The sequence below is a fragment of the Schistocerca americana genome, chromosome 2, assembly GCF_021461395.2.
Source record: "Schistocerca americana isolate TAMUIC-IGC-003095 chromosome 2, iqSchAmer2.1, whole genome shotgun sequence".
In the NCBI taxonomy this organism is placed as follows: domain Eukaryota; kingdom Metazoa; phylum Arthropoda; class Insecta; order Orthoptera; family Acrididae; genus Schistocerca; species Schistocerca americana.
The window spans coordinates 308512691-308531504 of record NC_060120.1 but is presented as its reverse complement, the minus strand read 5'-3'; the positions used below and the strand labels follow the sequence as shown (position 1 = coordinate 308531504).

At 40.5% G+C, this 18814-nt stretch overlaps 2 protein-coding genes across 3 annotated transcripts in view; one reads left to right on the top strand and one right to left on the bottom strand.

Moving 5' to 3' along the window:
• Positions 1 to 9519, top strand: part of LOC124594695 (5-methylcytosine rRNA methyltransferase NSUN4) — an 87672-nt gene extending 78153 nt beyond the window's left edge. The window contains exon 8 of the mRNA XM_047133062.1: positions 9211 to 9519. Coding sequence (XP_046989018.1) covers positions 9211 to 9355 — 145 coding nt within the window. The 3' untranslated portion in view covers positions 9356 to 9519. The remainder of the gene's footprint in view (positions 1 to 9210) is intronic.
• The window catches only part of LOC124594694 (sialin), a 302311-nt gene continuing 292911 nt past the window's right edge, over positions 9415 to 18814 (bottom strand). The window contains exons 9-10 of one of the 2 annotated variants that reach the window (XM_047133061.1): positions 14547 to 14632; positions 9415 to 9667 (exon numbers count right to left, since the gene is read on the bottom strand). In XM_047133061.1, the coding sequence (XP_046989017.1) occupies positions 9548 to 9667; positions 14547 to 14632 (206 nt within the window). In that variant the 3' untranslated portion in view covers positions 9415 to 9547. The remainder of the gene's footprint in view (positions 9668 to 14546; positions 14633 to 18814) is intronic. The other variant, XM_047133060.1, reaches the window with a different exon arrangement.

Here is an 18814-nt window from a genome sequence, read left to right as displayed (position 1 = left end):
TGTTCCTCTCTCAGTACAGCTACGAATTTCACTCTGCCTCATGGTTAAGAATGCGAATGCTGACTCACACTCCCATTTTCTGGCCAGTCTGGACCCAGTTTTTGATTGGGAGTAGTTCTCTGTTTCCACGTTGATGAATGTGGTCAACAAACTGTTAATGGTTTTCCAATCACTAGTGCTCATGTCATGCAGACAAATGCTACTGATTTGATTTTAGGGAAATGGTACATTGCATACAAAATGGCTGGCCTGAGGTGTCTCCATCGTGGGCAACCGACCCCCTCTGTAAATGCTATGTGTTTTGGCATCATTTCTCTGTCGTTGATGGTGTTCTACTCTTTGGTACGAACTATTCAACTCCTCATGTAGTGGTTCCCTCGGCTCTCTGTTTGGAGATCCTGCAATTTCTGCATGCTGATCACTGGGGAGTGTCACGCATCAAGGCACTAGCCCACCATCATGTTTTTTGGCCTGGTTTAGATGGCAACATCACTCATTTGGTTACGGCACATTCTCCAAGCACACTGCAGCAAGTTGCCCTGCGGGCACTCGCTCTGTCTCTGTGGTCACAGCCTTTGGAAGCCTGGGACCGTCTACACATTGATTTTGCCCAGCCATTTCTTAATGCACTCTGGCTAATAGTAGTCAATACATTCTCTTTGTACCCGTATGTTGTTCATTGCCCATCAACTTCTGCCTCTGCCACCGTGGCAGCCCTGTCAAAAATTTTTTCCATCGTAGGACTTCCAGCAACATTGGTCTCTGATAACAGCCCTCAGTTTGTGTCACAGGAGTTTACCTTCTCCTGCAATGCTCGCAGGGTTCGCCACATTTTTGCCCCGCCCTTCCACCTGCAGTCCATCGGTGAGGTTGAAAGATTAGTTGGAATATTTAAAATGCAAATCAAAAAGTACGTGACTTGGTCCCCGTCCGGCATTTCCTTCTTCCTGTCGATTCACGCCACTCACCCGTACCGAACTGTTCCGTGGGTGTCAACCCTGGACGCTTCTGCATCTCCTGGGGCCTGGCCAGGGTCACCAACTCATGCTGTTGTCATCTGTTTCCAGCCCGGGCGACTGTCTGGGCCTGCAGGTTTGGCAGTCGTGCAAAATGGATTCCTGCCATCGTATTCTGACACCATGGCTGCCATTTCTGTGACATCCACACAGAGGGTGACGTCTGAGCATACCATTACGACCTGTTGTGCCTGCGTATGGATGCTCGGACAACCTCGGCCGGGACACCGACATTGCCACGCTAGTATGTGTCACTCAGTGGTATCACGTGATGCGGCTGGGTCACTGCCACAGCATATGAGGGGTCCCCATTCACCAGTGGATGAGTCTGGTGCAGCCTGTCCAATACCGTGCCAGCACCGATGGAGCCGCCATCCACACCAGAGCCATCTCCTCCGCCTCTGCCACCAGCAGTGGGGGCACCACTACCACCACCACCAGGCCCTGGACCTGATGTGGACATGAAGCTCATACCGACATCACTCATCCTACCATATGGATTGATATGGGAAGGCAGACTGTGATGCTGCCCATACCCCAAATACTTCTGACCATACATCTCAATATCAGCACGTCATCTCAGTCAGAGCCTCACGGAGGAAGATGCCATGGACATCTTGTGAATCCGAGCTATTCCCTAAGGTACTAGGAATGAAGTAATGCGCACACACTTAAGCTGTACACATTGGCAGTGTTTTGTCATCCACAAAAGTGCACCATGAAGGAGCCATAATGTGAACTTCCTATAGAGCCTACCAAGGGCGAGTGCCTATTTAAACTCTGCTGTGCTATGCTCATGCTCAGTTATCATGTTATTACTGGTTGCAAACATTTGCCTTATCTTACTATGTTCAGTGGCGTACATGCCACAGTCTAAAAAAGTTGTACTAATGTTCTTAGTCGTGTTGTGTGTCCAAGTTTTTCTTTTCTCTGTCTATTCACTCATTTTCTTCAGCTGCCTTGTATATAAAAAATCCTTAACTGATTTTATTACTTCACTGTTCACTTGCACAATTCTCCTTGCAGTGTATTCATTACACATTATGTTTATCTTATTATAACTGACATATCCTCATGAAGTCTAATGAAAGCTTTAGTATTAGTGTGTATATTCTTCAGTATACTTACCTAGAGACTTACATCAAACCAGTCTTTAGACTGAAGACCATAGCAGCAACAGTTAACAGGCTGAGTCAGTGATTCAGCCGAGTTGAAAGCTGTCTCAAATAGTCATGAATGTTACAGGAAAGTGGTAAGTCATACCCATTTTTCCATTATAAAATTTCTTTTGTCTGTCTCTTAATTAAGTGGTCAGCACACCTGACTTTCGTGCAGATGAGCTGGGTTCAATTCCCCATACTGCCACAGATTCTTTCTTCGTGAAAGGACTCTTAACAGTGTCCACACAATCTCATGATCTCAGTTAAGGAGGTATGTGAATGAGTGGTAGTGGCTCCAAGATCTGGAAAGCTGACAGTGGCTGGGACAGCAGTGTGCTGACCCTGTACCCCTTGATACTGCATCTAAATAATGCCATATGGCAGAGCGTGACGTAGCAGTGAGTTAGCACTCTGTGGTCCTCACCCAACAGCATGTTATGTTTGCATCTAAAACATTAAATGCAGCACAGCAAAATTATTTGCAAATGGAGAATGAGTATCAAAAAGTTTCAAAAGTTTCACATATGTCTATATGGTACTATGTTTCACCTGATCACCAATCACAAGCCCTTCATTTCACTACATGGTCTCCACTCAGAACGTCTTGGTAAAATGTGCAGTGGCTGTATCAGTGGGCATTATTCCTAAGAGATCTATTATTGGCCCACCATACGCACTCAAATGTGGACACTTTTTCCCAGTTGCCATATGTCCCAGATGCAGAGTTTGACAGAAACGACGCACTGTGTTTTGTTTTAGACGCCAGTCAAAGACACCTCCTCACCAAATGCCCAACTATAGTGTGTGAAGTAGCAACAGACACGGACAATGATCACTGCTCTGCCGTGTGTTGTGTGCAGCACAGCACAGCTGGGCACAGTACCCGCTTAAGGGCACAGACCCAGCATGGTGCACTTATTTCTCATTATGAAACTGGTTTAACATAACTGAAGCTTTCATATTGTTCACCGTGGACAACTGTGAATGCCAGGTGGGAATTTTGCCTTCTTTCAACTTCCCAGCTTCTCCTCACTGCAAATTGGGGAATCTGCAGAATGAAGGCATCACTTGTACTGGCCTGCTTTTGATCCCACCAAAGAACAGACACACACTCCAGAACAGCTAGACCTGTGTCCACAATCAGTCAGGCTCATCACAGTGTTTCAGCCACACGCCACACCCTGACCATGCCTGGCAAAGAGTACCTGTTAATTTTGATGGACCATACTGAGGAGCAATGCAGTTCATAGTTTTTGATGGCCACTCCACCTTTTTGAATGTGGCACAGGTGGCCATCAGCACCACAGTAGCTACCATTCATGTCCTCTCCATTATATTTCCAGTAGAAGTGGCACCTTCCATTCTAGTTTTTGACAATGGCTCTTAGTTCACAGCATCTCGTTTCAGGACTTTTGTAAACCTAGTGGTATCAAGCACTTAATCACCACCCCTTTCAATCCAGCATCCAACTTGGAAGCTGAACAGTTGGTCAGGACTTGCAAGTTGACTCCAGGAAAGCAGTCACCAGCTTTCCCATCACCTACCAGTCCACCCTAAAGATGGACATAGTCCAGCTAAAATTTTACATGGGTGCAGACCCCGTTCTCTGCTCTTCGACCTGCTGTGCCCAACTCGGTGATCGACTTGCAAGTTGACTCCAGGAAAGCAGTCACCAGCTTTCCCATCACCTACCAGTCCACCCCAAAGATGGACATAGTCCAGCTGAAATTTTACATGGGTGCAGACCCCGTTCTCTGCTCTTCGACCTGCTGTGCCCAACTCAGTGATCGACTGTCCATGCAGACAGCCATATTACTGCGTGGGCTCAAACTTGTGGTTGAAACCCCAGGTGTAGCCAAGTTGTTGTCATTGGCAGTAAAGGGCAGCAAATTTTTGATCTTGCAGCTGGCCATAAATACCTAGTCGGTAATCGAAATCAGCTCCGGCCACAATGAGACGTTCTCCAGCAGCCAACAAGGCATGACTTATGCAACCACATCCTGGAAAATCCTGCCCGTGAGCCTGTCTGCTACTGCTACAACTTCCGCCCTTGTGTGAGATAGGCGGTCGACAATGACCAGCAATGGGAGCCAATAGAGGTGGAACCATTTCCACCCACTAAGCTGTCTTTCATCTCCCACCAACATCAAAAACCCTCTCTCCAAGTAGTTAATGGATGCTGAGCATTCTTGGACTGAGGTGTCCACGAAGGCCAAACCGTTGTTTCCTTCGCAACCGGGAATGACATCCAGTCTCCTGCAGGTAGGACCAAGCAGCACTCCAGACCAACCCGATCAGCCAGGAGTCCCACAGGTAGCACCGGCCTCTAATTTGGAGCATCACAATGAGGAATTACCGTAGGAGCTTTTGATGGGGATTCCAGCACCTTTCTCTCCCCTTCCACGATGAAGTCAGTGTGGGGTGAGCCATATCTGGTGCCATGTGCTGATTATAGGAGGAAGAGCTTTAGTATCTGACGGTGTTTCGGATTCTCTACCTAGCCTGAGTATCAGTATGGAATACAGGTCAGAGATACTCTGGCTTTGTACCACAGCTGTGTCTTGTAGATGGTGCCGCCACAGCCGCAGGCATGCCATGTGGGCCCATAAAGTGACGTAGGAGTGCTAGTAAATAACGCAGAATGCTAGTAAATAACGCAGCCCTGCAACCACTCTGCAGTTCTTGCTATTCTCTGAAGCCTTCGGCACATGCCATTGATAGTAGTGTAATTGGCTTAGCCTGTATTATGTTTTCAATTCAGGTTACTCCCCGACTGTTTTTGTATACAACTTTCACTGCGCTCTGGATTTCATTTCTGTTTAGCCATTCACTTCATGAATTCCACTGTCACTAAACACAGGAACTGCCTGTTTGTTCCACCAATCTTTGTGCCATCCTAAGCTGTAATAAATCATGATAATATTTGTTAGTGACTTCTTGCCTGATGAGTCTTTCTTTCTAGATTTATAACTAGTTTTACTCTGCACCTTAAGTGTCTATGATTACTAGTTTTTTAAAGTGGTTTAGGACAGTTATGGCCTGTATAATGTCTTTATTGAACATACAAATTTTTGTGGCTGATATCTGTCCCATAAAATCCTTCCAGCTAATTGCCCCATTGTCGTCTAAAATATGTGCCAATACTGAGATAACTGTCCTTTTCGGCCATGTTGAAGTGACCAACATTAGGGCACATATTGTTTTTGGTGGAGGCAGGTACTGAAATGTATTGTATCTCTACTATGGCCTTAAAACCATCAATGTCAGTATTGTAAATTTTACTAGCTCTAAGATGTAACTGATATGCTGTTGCTGTCACTGATGTGCCGTTGAACAAAGAGGAGCAATATTTGGGAATTTGTTAGTGGATTTCAAAGTTATCTAATAGTTGCGATCACATTGTGAATTGGTGACATGCTTCTGATGCCCAAGTTTTCCTGCTTGCAGTTAAGATTAGTTCAGCCTGTGCAGATTGTTTAGGTGATTATGACAATATCCTGTAATTCCACTGTCCAGGAACAACTTGCAGCCTTTCGCACTGGGAACACAGAGCCGGTGTGTCTGGAGCATGTAGCCATCCCGTCTCTTGATGTTCCTAAGCTTCCCAATGACTTCAGTCACCTCTCTCACTTCATGTGTGTGTATTCACAACTGTTTTGCAAACAATTGGGCTTTTTGGAATTTTACAGGCTGCTCACCATTGCAAAGATGTTCCATTACCACTAATAGTTAATCTGTTACTATTGAAAGTAGTGTTAAAGATCTGCTCTATAGCCGTTGACAAACCTCCCACTTTCTGCTACCCATTACTTTTGAAACAAACTGCACAGGCCAAACTGGTGTAGCAGGAAAACAATGACCCACAGAACCTTGGTATCAAACTTCAGTTTGGAAAGTTTTGAAATTGATTGCAGGATGGGTTGGTGACCAGCTCATCCACATTTTTTTCCCATAAAATCATCCATCAAGATGTTTTGTGATTTTAACCATTGCACAATTGTGAATTTCTAGTTTTAGCATCGAGATGTACCTTGGTTTGTACCCTTGATCATCATTAAGTTGTAATAAAAAATTCACCCCCCCCCCCCCCTCTCCCCAGTTATAAGTAGAGTCGCCTTAGACAGTGTGTGCTAAACTTTCAGGATCAAAATTACTCAGTTTAATATATTTTACAGTAATAAGAATCCAATGGTTAAAGAAGTCGTGAGTGAGCAATGTGTGTGAGGTACATATCTGAGAAGTGCTTATGTTTCTCAAAACAAATCACTGGCTATCACATCAAGGTTGTTGGCACAAACTTTTTCAAAATAAAAAAAAAAAATGACAATTTTGTCTGTTGTGTTCACAGTGGAATTTATTGTTGTTTATAGTTCATGACTGATTGTTGAAGATGGGACATTTTTTGTTACAGGAATGTGCAAGTTCATGACTGATTGTTGAAGATGGGACATTTTTTGTTACAGGAATGTGCAGACAAGCATTGAATGTGTGGTGCAGCGTTATATAGCGTCCAGAAATCTGGATAAGCCTACAGATAAATAAGTTTCAAAACAAGTATCATTTCCCATTACGAATTTTTACTCTGCAGCAGAGTGTATGCTGAACTTAGTGCTGGACTGGGACTTGAACCTGGGACCTTCGCCTTTCGTGCGCAAGTTCTCTACTGACAGAGCTATCTGAACACGACTCAACTAGTCTCCCACCCATGACAGGGTGTATACATGGACAAGGAAAAAAAATTCCCGGATTTTTCCTCGATTTGCCGGTTGAAGATACACTTTTTCCACGTTAAGTGATAGTATACTTCTCCCCGGCACTAAAACTTATCAATCCTTTGAATGTTTATGGTTTTATACACCGATGTAGAATTTTCCGGCACTTTAGAAAACGAAACTCAGGGGGAAAAAACAAGTTTTGGAAAGATCTTTGATGTGCAGCAACATGTACGCTACATATTTTCGTGTTACAAAGGTATAAATTCGAATTCCACCAAACACCGCATGTTACTTTCTGAAGCATAGAAATCGAGATTGCAACACGCTTTTGTAAGCCAGTCATTGCTCATGTCACGTGATCTCGCCAGCTGATGACAGCGCAGGACATGTGAGGTAGTCAGCCAATAGCAAGATCACTCTTAAGTAACGTGAACACACAAATAAGAAACGTTAATGGTTTAAATTAATATAAATAGTGTTGCCACAAGAAAAAAGCTTTTACATATAATATTGGTCTCGAAGATTAATAAACTGTAAGAGAAGCTAAGCTTCCACATATGATGTTGACCTTCCAGTAAAATTTTTAATAATGACGTAAATGTCTGATCTTCTGGGTTTGAATTCTTCTAGATGGTGATCCTCAAAGAGTTAATTTTTAAATGAGAGTCAAACGCTCTGTGATTTAAGAAATTCATCGTACATTCTCGCACATAGTTCATCTTGCATAAAAGGAAAGTTACTCTGAAAGTCATGCTTTTCAAACCACCATTTGCAATATTTTCCCATGACCTGTTGGAAATTGGTTCGTTTCAGCAGTTGCCACAGAGCGCCAGATAACAGGCGTCACTGCGCTTGCGCAACTACGGTGATGCAGGAAGCCTGCATGTTCGTACATGTAAAGCATTAAAAGATCTTGCATTATGTCATAAAAGAAACAAGACATCAGAGGATACTTACATCCAGATTCGGATGTAAATTTTCTTGACTACCAGTACTGTTATTATCTCATGTTTGGTTCTTTACTATGACATAATTTCATACAAGCTAGAAGATGGAAAATGTGCACTTGAAATGCGGCGAGCAGTTGAAACTAGCCAACAATGTGAAATTAAACACTTCTTTTCAAATAAATTGACTGCCTCACCATAAAAGATTAATAAAAGCCAAAGCTCTTTAGCAAACTGACAAAAATTAGTTCATTGTTCTGCAAGGCGATTAATGCTTGACTGTCAGAAAGGTGGAAATAAAACCTGAAACTAATAACATATTTTAGCTTTCCATAATTATGCGTACATATTTTAATTCATTTGATATCTCCTGGCCACAGAAATCTGTTTTGTTTTCATTTAATGTGAGACCAATAAATGAAGAGGAAACAGCAGTATCACTAAACGTAAACACAGGTCACGTGGAGACTACCCACCTCCCCACTACAACTCGGACTGCTCTGTGGATCAGCCCCAGATCTCTGATATTTCTGAACCAGGGCAATATTGGATAGTGGCACCCAGCCAAACATCTGTAGCCAGAAGCAGGAGAAGGTACTACTCATACGCAACTCAACTGCACATTCACAAGAGCCTGCCCGCAAACTGCTCAAACGAATCTAATGTAAACAGCTGTCACGTCACGCTCATCAGAGGCAATTTGTTGTTAGGAAGCATTGCATAGTCTTTCTAAAGCCTTTGACACACGTTGCTGTTGGCAGATGCTTGTATGAGCACTGTGTTTTATTGTTGTATATGGCGAATTTCCTTTGCGACTTAAGTTTTATTTTCATTTCTTTTTCTCTCATTCATGTTTTGTTGCTGCAGTATTATTCTGCAGAAGCGGGATACATTAATATCCTTTGTTATGAGTATTGGTTCTTACCAGTCAAAATCACAAAAATTTAACTGAAAACTAAAACAATGAAAAATTCCCAGAATTCTAAAAAATGAACTGTAGATTCTGTACCTTGGCAAATATGATCACCAGATCACACACCTATGAATCTTTCCCTGTTGGGTTACATGAAGTAGTCAGTGTATGAAAGCCCAGTAGAAACTGAAGAGGTAAATCCAGTAAAAACTGAAGAGGAACTGTTAGTAGGGTTGCCTGTCTCTGGGAACAGCTGATGACAGGAATATTTGTGAAAGTGCAGAAAATGTTTTTGTGTTGAAGTGTAATGTATGCATAGAGTCATGTCTTCATTGCTTTATAGATGTGGATTCTTTTTCCTGTGAAAGCAGTTTTGTTCCTCACTGTTCACTGCACTTGTAGACATTTAACACATTGAACCAAGCAAATTTTGATATGTTTGATTACTTTTTTTTCTAGAGATCTGACGTCAGCCCTGGATTCTGCTAGAAGCATTTTCCGTTTCAGCCACAGAAATGGTTCGCGTTATGGTCATCTTGTTCTGCCATTCCTACCATCTAACTTTGGGCCACTGTATTTCTGCAAATTCATGAGGACTGCATGAAGCATAATAATTAGCTGTGAATATTTTGTTAACAAATATTGTTTATTATTGCAAAGTGTTATTTGCACATACACATCACTTGTACACATTTCCACAATATTAAATACAATGTAACTTTAAATAAAATTATCACAAAATAGGAATAAAGCTTGACACTATTTAAATTAAATAAGTCATCAACACCAATAGCAGCTAATCAATTTTGTTCCATGGTTGCTCAACACCTGTTCCAAATATCATGTAGAATATAAAGAGGAAGATATTAACCCCAAATGTTCCATAGAAAATTGCCCTCCACCGAGCAATTGTTTGCTGTGGGAAGAAAAAAAAAAGTATAAATAACAGTGCAGTCAACCTGTTTTCACAATTACATTTCTTGCTAGTTTTTAATTAATAATTCCTGTACTGTAACAAGACACTAAGAGTTACACAATTATGTTTTGGGGGGAGGGGTGTTATTTGAAATTCCTTTGATATTGGGATGGAAACACTGAATGTAAGTTTTGACTGAAAACGTAAATGCAAGAGCAGTGATAGAGCAGATATAAAACTGAATTAGTAGTAACAATGACCACCTGCAACTTTGTAGAAGAGTTCTCATTCGAATGAGACATACATACAACTTAAGAGATGATTGACACCTCTCAAAATATGGAATACCAGAACAGCTGCGTAGTCATAGGCATACGTAGTATTAAAAATTACCCTAGTTTTATGTTCTATGGAGTACTTGCATGACAAATCATTATGTTGTGGAGCAAGTCAGTTCACTTTCAGAAGATAAATTAATTTGTATAAATATGGATGCACACACACACACACACACACACACACACACACACACACACACACACACACACACGTGAGTTAGTAATTCCTACCCACAATCTTTTAGATATTACAAAAGTAGACACAACAATAATAGAAATTGTTCTACAGAATAAAAAGACTTTTCAAGGAGAGAAACTTTATCAATTTGACCTCAAATTTTACTCTGCTGTCTGTCAGGTATTTTATATCACCAGATGATCAAAAATTTTGGTTGCATCACTGTGCATTCATTTTTGTGCTAAAGACAACCTTAATAGGGGATAATAACTCTCATTGTTTCTTCTGGTATAATTATGCACATCATCATTCCTTTAGGCTTCCAGTGGATTATTTACAATGAACTTCATGAGGGAATAAGTATACGGTGAAGCAGTAGTCAATATGCCCAAGTCCTTAAATATAGATCTACAAGATGAATTCGGGTGAATACCACGTAATATTCTGACAGCACATTTTTGAGCAGTGAAGACTTTCTTTCTTAAAGATGAGTTATTTCAGAACATTATTTCACATGATATTACTAAATGAAAATATGCAGAGTATGTCAACTTGCAGATGTTTGTCATCCCTAGATTTTCAATGATTTGATGAGCAAATGTGGTTGAACCATGTTGTTTTAGGAGTGCAAAAAAGTGCTTTTTCCAGTTTACATTTTCTTCACTATAGGCACCTAAAATTTTTAAAGTCTTAACCATGTTCTTATTCCCCACCATGTCTTACAACTACCATTGGTGTAGCACCTCTAGATATATAGAACTGAATATGTTGGATCTTTTTGAAATTGAGAGAGTTTATGTGGAATAATTATTGATTTCTGACAATGTGTGTTTTCCTTGATTTGTTAATAACTTTTCTTAGTAATTTTGAGTCATATTTGTAATTTACTGCTATTTCATGATCTCTAATTGTTATTGGCATCAGATATATTTCCCTTTTCCTTTACATGCTACTTTAACCCTCCAAGTGGCCCGTGTTTTTTTTTTTTTAAATTAGTTTATGCAGAAAGCTATTTTAAAATAATGATATGAATTTACCCAGGAATCGATTAACTTTTATGTCAGTAATTGGTTCATTATAAATTTTATCCCAGGTCATCTCTTGTCAACCATTCTTAAAAACATTAATTATTCTAACTGATTTCCACTGAGGGGTATCTATACTCTAAGGCACAAACATTACAATTAGGGTCCTGCAGTCTATATCCAGTCTGTTGGAAACTTAATTACTGAGATAAAATTACAGGATCCAAAAGAGGATTCTGTATCACTTTTCCTATCAAAATCCTTTAGAAAATCTACATTTAAATTACTACAGGCTATTAACTGCTTGGTGCTGTGTGAGAGCATAGTAAGGACTCCATATTCATTACAAACAGTTCAGAATCTCCCATTGGGGATCTATATAAAGTCACAATTGAAATGAACTATTTTTTCAGTATTAATTGACAAGCACAAACTTCTGCATGCTGATCACAAAAAAGTCTACTTGTCTCAATGTTGTTTCGGAACTTGTGTTCAGTCTTGGGCACAGGCTGGGGCGGTGGCAAAGGGGGGGTGTGTGCTATGGGGGCTATAGCCCCCCCCCCCTCCACGCCAATGGAGCATCATATTACATTGGATAAAATGACTTAAGAAATTAGGGAATATATTACCCCAACAGATTCAATCATTTTTTTATAACTATATAGCAATATAGGTTGCAATGTATTTCAGACACATTTTAACAAAAGAATAAGAGTGACAAATAGCTTACTATTTAAACTAATAAATATCATTTAACTTAAAACTGGTGTCTTATTATTTATTAATGCACATTTTTTTACCCTGAATACCAAAACAATTACCAAAAACTACTTTAAGCAACGCCAAATTTTACCAATTGTCGGTGGAGGACCCCAACTCTCCTTTTTTTAAGCGATATTCCATTCCCCTCACCCCCCCCCCCCCCCCACCCACCCCATTAGCCCCCCCTTGACCGACTTCTAGAATCGCCCCTGGGCACAGGATGTCTATGTTTCTAGAGCTCTCTATTTTGAGAAAACAGACAAGAAACTCCTCTACCTTATCACCCCAACTCCCTACTGTAGCATCAAGAAACTGCACTCATATCGGATTTAATTTCAGCCAGCAGCAGTCTGCCCAACTCAGTGTTCAAACAGCTCACAGCAGTGTTGACCGAGAGCTGGTCCACACTTGCGTGGATAATTGCTACTCCTATTTCATCCAGCGTACCACTAATGCTGTAATTTTCATCTTCAGCCAGGTTGTTTCCTGCTCCACCTACAATAATAACCTGATCCTTTTTTTGTTACAATCCTTACACAAATTCCTTATGTCCTCTGTCACTTGGCTACGGCTAGCATGTGGCTACACAACACTTGTGACACGGTACTCTCTTCCTGATTTCTCCTTTTCCATCTGGTCTACACTCTTACCATGGCTGTTACCTAGCAGGAAGACTCCTTTCTTTTTACTCCCTTTTGGTACCGACCTACGCTTAGTGGGGTACACAAGACTTTTAGTGACAAAACTATCATCTACAGATGAATGAGGCTCTTCCCCTCCTACTTCATATAAAGTTAACTTTACCAGTTCCCATGATCTCTTTTGCCCTTCAACCTACCTTGTTTAAATTTCATGTAATCTAATTCAGCTTGAAAGGCACAAATCTTTTCCCCCTGTTCAGAAATTCTCTCTCTCTCTCTCTCTCTCTCTCTCTTTTTTTATTTATTTATTTTTTTTTATTCATGTCATGCATAGCAACACAGATTATAATAACAGAACTGAATGACTTAACAAATTTTGCCCTGCACAAATTTTATAGTAGGAGTTTAAGTCCAGGGAGAACAAATAAAAAATTTGATGTTTGCTGACAACATTGTAATTCTGTCAAAGACAGCAATGGACATGGAAGAGCAGTTGAACAGAATGGAGAATGTCTTCAAATGAGGATACAAGGTGAACATCAACTAAAGCAAAATGAGGATAATGGAATGCAGTTGAATTAAATCAGGTGATGTTGAGGGAATTACATTAGGAAATTAGACACTTACAGTAGTCGATGAGTGTTATTATTTGGGAAGCAAAATAACTGATGATGACTGAAGTAGAGAGGATAGAAAATGTAGCCTGGCAATGGCAAGAAAAGCAATTCTGAAGAAAAGAAATTTGTTGACATTGAATATAGATTTAAGTGTTAGGAAGTCCTTTATGAAAGTATTTGTATGGAGTGTAGCCAGGTACGGAAGTGAAATATGGACAATAAAGATTTCAGAAAAGAAGAGAACAGATACTTTTGAAATGTGATGCTACAGAAGAATGCTGAAGATTAGATTGGTGGATCACATAACTAATGAGGATTTGTTGTCGTTGTTGTTGTTGTGGTCTTCAGTCCAGAGACTGGTTTGATGCAGCTCTACATGCTACTCTATCCTGTGCAAGCTTTTTCATCTCCCAGTACCTACTGCAACTTACATCTATTTAGTGTATTCATCTCTTGGTCTCCCTCTACGATTTTTAGCCTCCATGCTGCCCTCCGATACTAAATTTGTGGCACAACTTGACTAGAAGAAGGGATCGGTTGGTAGGACATATTTTGAGGCATCAAGAGATTGCCAATTTAGTACTGGAGGGAAGCATGGAGGGTAAAAATTGCAGAGGGAGATCAAGAGATGAATACAATAAGCAGATTCAGAAGGATGTAGGTTTCAGTAATTACTCAGAGATGAAGAGACTTGCACAGGGTAGAGTAGCTGCATCAAACCAGTCTTTGGATTGAAGACCACCACTACCAACACCACCTATCATGAATATTATTTGATGTTAGACAGTGTTATCTATCAGCAGAATACGGCCTACTATGCATGATGTGATTTTACATAATAATTTAAATACAAAATCCTGGATCACAAAATCTTCTATTGCGCTGGGGAAGAAGATATAAAGGCACAGACTTAAGTATAAAATATGATTCATGCAATAACTTTTCCCTATGAAAATTGTTTATTTTTAACTAGTAAGACATACACAGCTACAGGTGGGCACCAGTGCTACCGAAAAACTAAGGTATAACTTTTCCTTTCTACTATAGCAAATAATTAAACATGGTTTCCTATAACATAGATTGCGTAGCCACATATCTATAAAGTCAAACCTAAAGCTAAAAATTGGTTCATCCTGATCTGAATATAATTTCCTTCTGGAGCACTGTACCTTCTTATTTTAATGCAAATAGTGCACTCATTTTTAAACTATTCATCGCAAGGGAACATTTTAAGTTAACTCAGATGCAGGATCTAGTGTTATAAAAATGAACAGAAATTAATAAGATTCTATATGAACTCCAATTCTTCCATACTTACATGTCCTTCAGTGAGGTAGCCCACAAGCACAGGGACAGTAATTCCTGGTATTGTAGCTACAGTATTTGTGATAGCCATCATTGTGCCTGTAACAAAAAAGTCATTATCAATTTAATTTTTTTCTAATACAAAAGTATGTCAGAAATAAATGCCAAAATACTGCATACCATTTTAAATTTTGTACCCATTTCTTTCTAGAATGTGACAGCACATGGAGGCTGAAGACAGCCGATACACAGTATTCTGCAATCAACAGTTTTTATTATGTTGCCAGTGCAAGGTAGCATGTGTGTTTCAGGAGCGTGCCTCACTAAAACTGTACAGTTAACTTTTTTTTTTTTTTTTTTTTTTTTTTTAGATGAAAAGGTTGTCTACACAGAACATTCATCATGAAATGCATCCTGTATAAGGTAACAAATGTATTTCATGGGAAGCTTTGTTTAATTGGATACAGGGATTCAACGAAGGATAAAGAGTATTCAGAAACAGTGGGCATTCTGGTCACCCTGTTAAGTTATCTAGTGATGTCACACTGGAACGTTTGGAAGCAATGATCTGTGAAAATTTTCATTTGAAAATCAATGACTTGGCATGTGCCCTGGAGTACAGTAGGATAAAATACACGATCCTTTGTAAATGGCTGAATTTTAACAAAGTTTGTTCACATTGATTCCCATGCTGGTTGACTGCAGAGCACAAATGGAACAGAATAATCCTATCTATGCAGCACCTCATGTGATCTATGTCCAACTGATTTTTCTTTCTGTTTCATTCATGTATGGAGCCTCTTTGTGCACATTAATTGATCTAATCCTGTCTTCATGATCCCTACAGGAGTGATACATGGAGGCAGTAGTATATCATTTATTAGATTCCTCACATAATAATTGTCCTTGGAACGTTGTTGAGTAGACTATAGAAGTCTAGATGGTGTCTTTATCTTCAAGTGTCTGCCACTTCATGTTTTTCAGTATTTCTATGATACTCTCCTGTGAGTCGCATGCACTTCTACCTTTCATTCTGCCCTTTATATAGTTTCTATATCCCCTGTTAGACCTATTCAGTATATGTTCCACACACTTGTGCAAAATTCTGTGATGGGTCTCAAAAGTTTTTTGTACACAATCTCCTTAGTAAACTGGCAGCATTTTCCCAATGCGCTGCCAATGAAATGAAGTTTGTCACATGATTCATCTATGACTGGGCCTATGTAATTGTTCCATATCATATCCCTACGCATGGAGAGCTGCATCAAATCAGTCTCAGGACTGAAGACCACAACAACAACAACATATCCCTACAGACTACTACCCACATATTAGCATCAGTTGAATGACATCAGTTGTGACTCACTGATAGTGTACTCATATAATACTCTTTACATTTTAGAAATTTTAAAGCACATTGAGAATCACTGCACCACTTTAAAAAAATCTTATAAAGATCTACCTGAATATTAGTGCAGTTTCTTCCAAATAGTACTTCATTATAGATAGCTGCATGACCTGTCAAAATTGTGAGGTTACAATTAAAATTGCCTGCCAAGTTAACAATATACAACATCTACAGCAAAAGTTACAATCCATTTCCAGGAACACCTGAAGTTATTTCTGCATCTGTCTATGACTCTCTATCCGAGACAAGATGCTGCCTCCTTACCACGAAATTCTCAATCCAGCCACAAATTTTAACTTAATACCCCCCCCCCCCCTCCCATGATCATACTTTTGATAATAAGTGTTAGTGTAGAACTGAGTCAAATGCATTTTGGGAGTCAATAAATACTGCAGCTATCTGACTCCTTGGATCCATGACTTTTAGGATGTTACATGAGAATAGCGTGAGTTGAGTTTTGTCTGACCAATGTTTCTGGAATCCATGCTGGTTGGCATGGAGGGACTCATTCTCTTTGAGATACCTCATTACATTTGAGCTCAGAATATATCCTAAGATTCTACAGCAGACGCATGACTTCTGCTACCCTTCTTGTAGATGGGTATGACCTGTGCTTTCTTCCAGCTACTGGGCACAGTTTATTGCTCGAGGGACTTGTGGTATATTATAGTTAAGAGTCCTGCTATCAATATGATGTTGCACTCCCTCTGGCCTGGATGCATGGGATGATTTGGTGGGGAAGGGTGTCATTGAATCCTCTCCCGCACAAGCTGGCCCACAACTACTGTCACTGGTCCTTGGTATTCTGGATAATGCGACTGGAACAGAGTCTATGTCTGAGGTGGTTCCACATACATTCTCCTGAAACAGGTCTGGGGAGCTGGCTGATCGTGACAGTAATTCAACATCCATAGATGACCATTGTCCTGTTGAAACATGGCACTGAGATACTGTCACATAAGGAAAAGGAAGGGACTATAAAGAGTTTAATGTTCCATTAAATTGCGCAGTCATTAGATAAGCTTGGATTATGAGTGGGCAGAGAAGGAAATCCCTTTTCAAAGGAAACATTCTGGCACTTCCCTGGAGCAATTTACAGAAGTAATGGAAAACATAAATCTTGGATGGCTGGACAGGGATTTGAACTGTCGTTCTCCCAAATGCATGTCCAATGAAAATATGTCTGGTGTACCATTGGGCCATCAGAGTTCTTTCAATCATTACCAGCCAACCCCTGAAGTCATACCCAATTGTTCTCCACAGAATGACACCAGGCGTAATACCATACACCGCTACGCCTCTGCGAAATGTATGAATGGGACATCTCCCCACGTCACCAACATGCTCACTGACAATGGTCATCTGGGGCAGTGCCAAACCGCGATTCATCGCTGAGCACAATGTGACACCATTCATCAGTACTGCATGCTTTCGGTAATGGCATCACTCCAAACGCAGCCTACAGATGGGATAGTAATTCCCAAATCTGGCTGCTGCCAGTCTCTAAAGGTGCTGGATGTCACAGACGGTTGCAGGGGGTCCATTACTCGTTCTCAGATGCAGATGTTGAGAGGTTATGGTGTACATTGTACACATTCCTTCTTTGTGATTGTTAGATGTAGCCAACTTGGATCTTGACAGCAAATACAGGATGTATATAGAGTCCAGGAACATTTTAAATTATTTATTGCACAAGAACCAAACATTGTACAGATATCATACATATGTCATTTTGAAGAGTGATCTTGAAAGTTTTTTTTTTTTCATGTATACCGCCACAGAGTAGTTTGGTAATTTGCCGATAGTCAGCGCTAGTCACAAATATGGCGAGCTTTCTGTGTGTTGGAGTTCGCCAAAAACAAGTGTGCTACAGCTGTTCAACGGATGTTTAGAACCAAGTATGGTAAGAAGTTACCAACAAGGAAGGCCATTTACCACTGGTACAACAAAACTGTTATGACAGGTTGCTTCTGCCCGGCAAAGAGAAGCGGATGTCCCAATGTGAGTGAAGTGAATGTGGAGCATGTACGAGAGACATTCATAAGGAGTCCAAAAAAAAAAAAATCGGTGCGTCATGCATCCCGTGAACTCGAAATGGCTCCAATGACTGTGTGGAAAGTCCTGCGACAGAAGCTGTCTATGAAACCATTCAAATTGGAGCTAGTGTAGAAGCTTAATGACAACAACAAAGACAAGCGTTTTGAGTTTTGTTCGCATTTGCAACAACTGAATGAGGATGGGAATAGCATTGTTGATCGCTTAATTTTTAGTGACAAAGCCACTTTTCACACTAATAGGAAAGTGAACAGGCATAATTGTCAAATCTGGGGTACAAAGCCTTCCCATGAATGCACTGAATTTGAGCATCATTCCCCAAAGGTAAATGTTTTTTGTGCCTTGTCACTTCAAAAACTGTACGGGCCATTCTCCTTTGCCAAGAGCACTGTGACTGGATATTCCTACTTGCACATGTGGCTGATGCCTCAAATGCAATCAGACACTCTGTTCATCTTTCAGCAGGATGGGGTTCCACCCCATTTTCATTGTGAAGTTTGTGGGTACCTGAACACGGAGCCGCCGCATCGATGGATCGGCCATGCTGCAGAAGGGGACAGCTGTTTCATGAAATGGACTCCCTGATCACCAGATGTCATTCTGTGTGACTTTTTTCTGTGGGGATACATTAAAGTTCTCATGTATGTACTGCCTCAACCACGTGATGTAGCAGAGCATTGGGAGGGAATACAGGAAGCAACTGCCACAGTCAACGATACCACACTGGGATGGGCATGGCGAGAATTAGATTACCGTATTGACATCTTTTGGGTCACTCATGATTCACATATCAAATGTTTGCAAAAAAAATTTTCAGG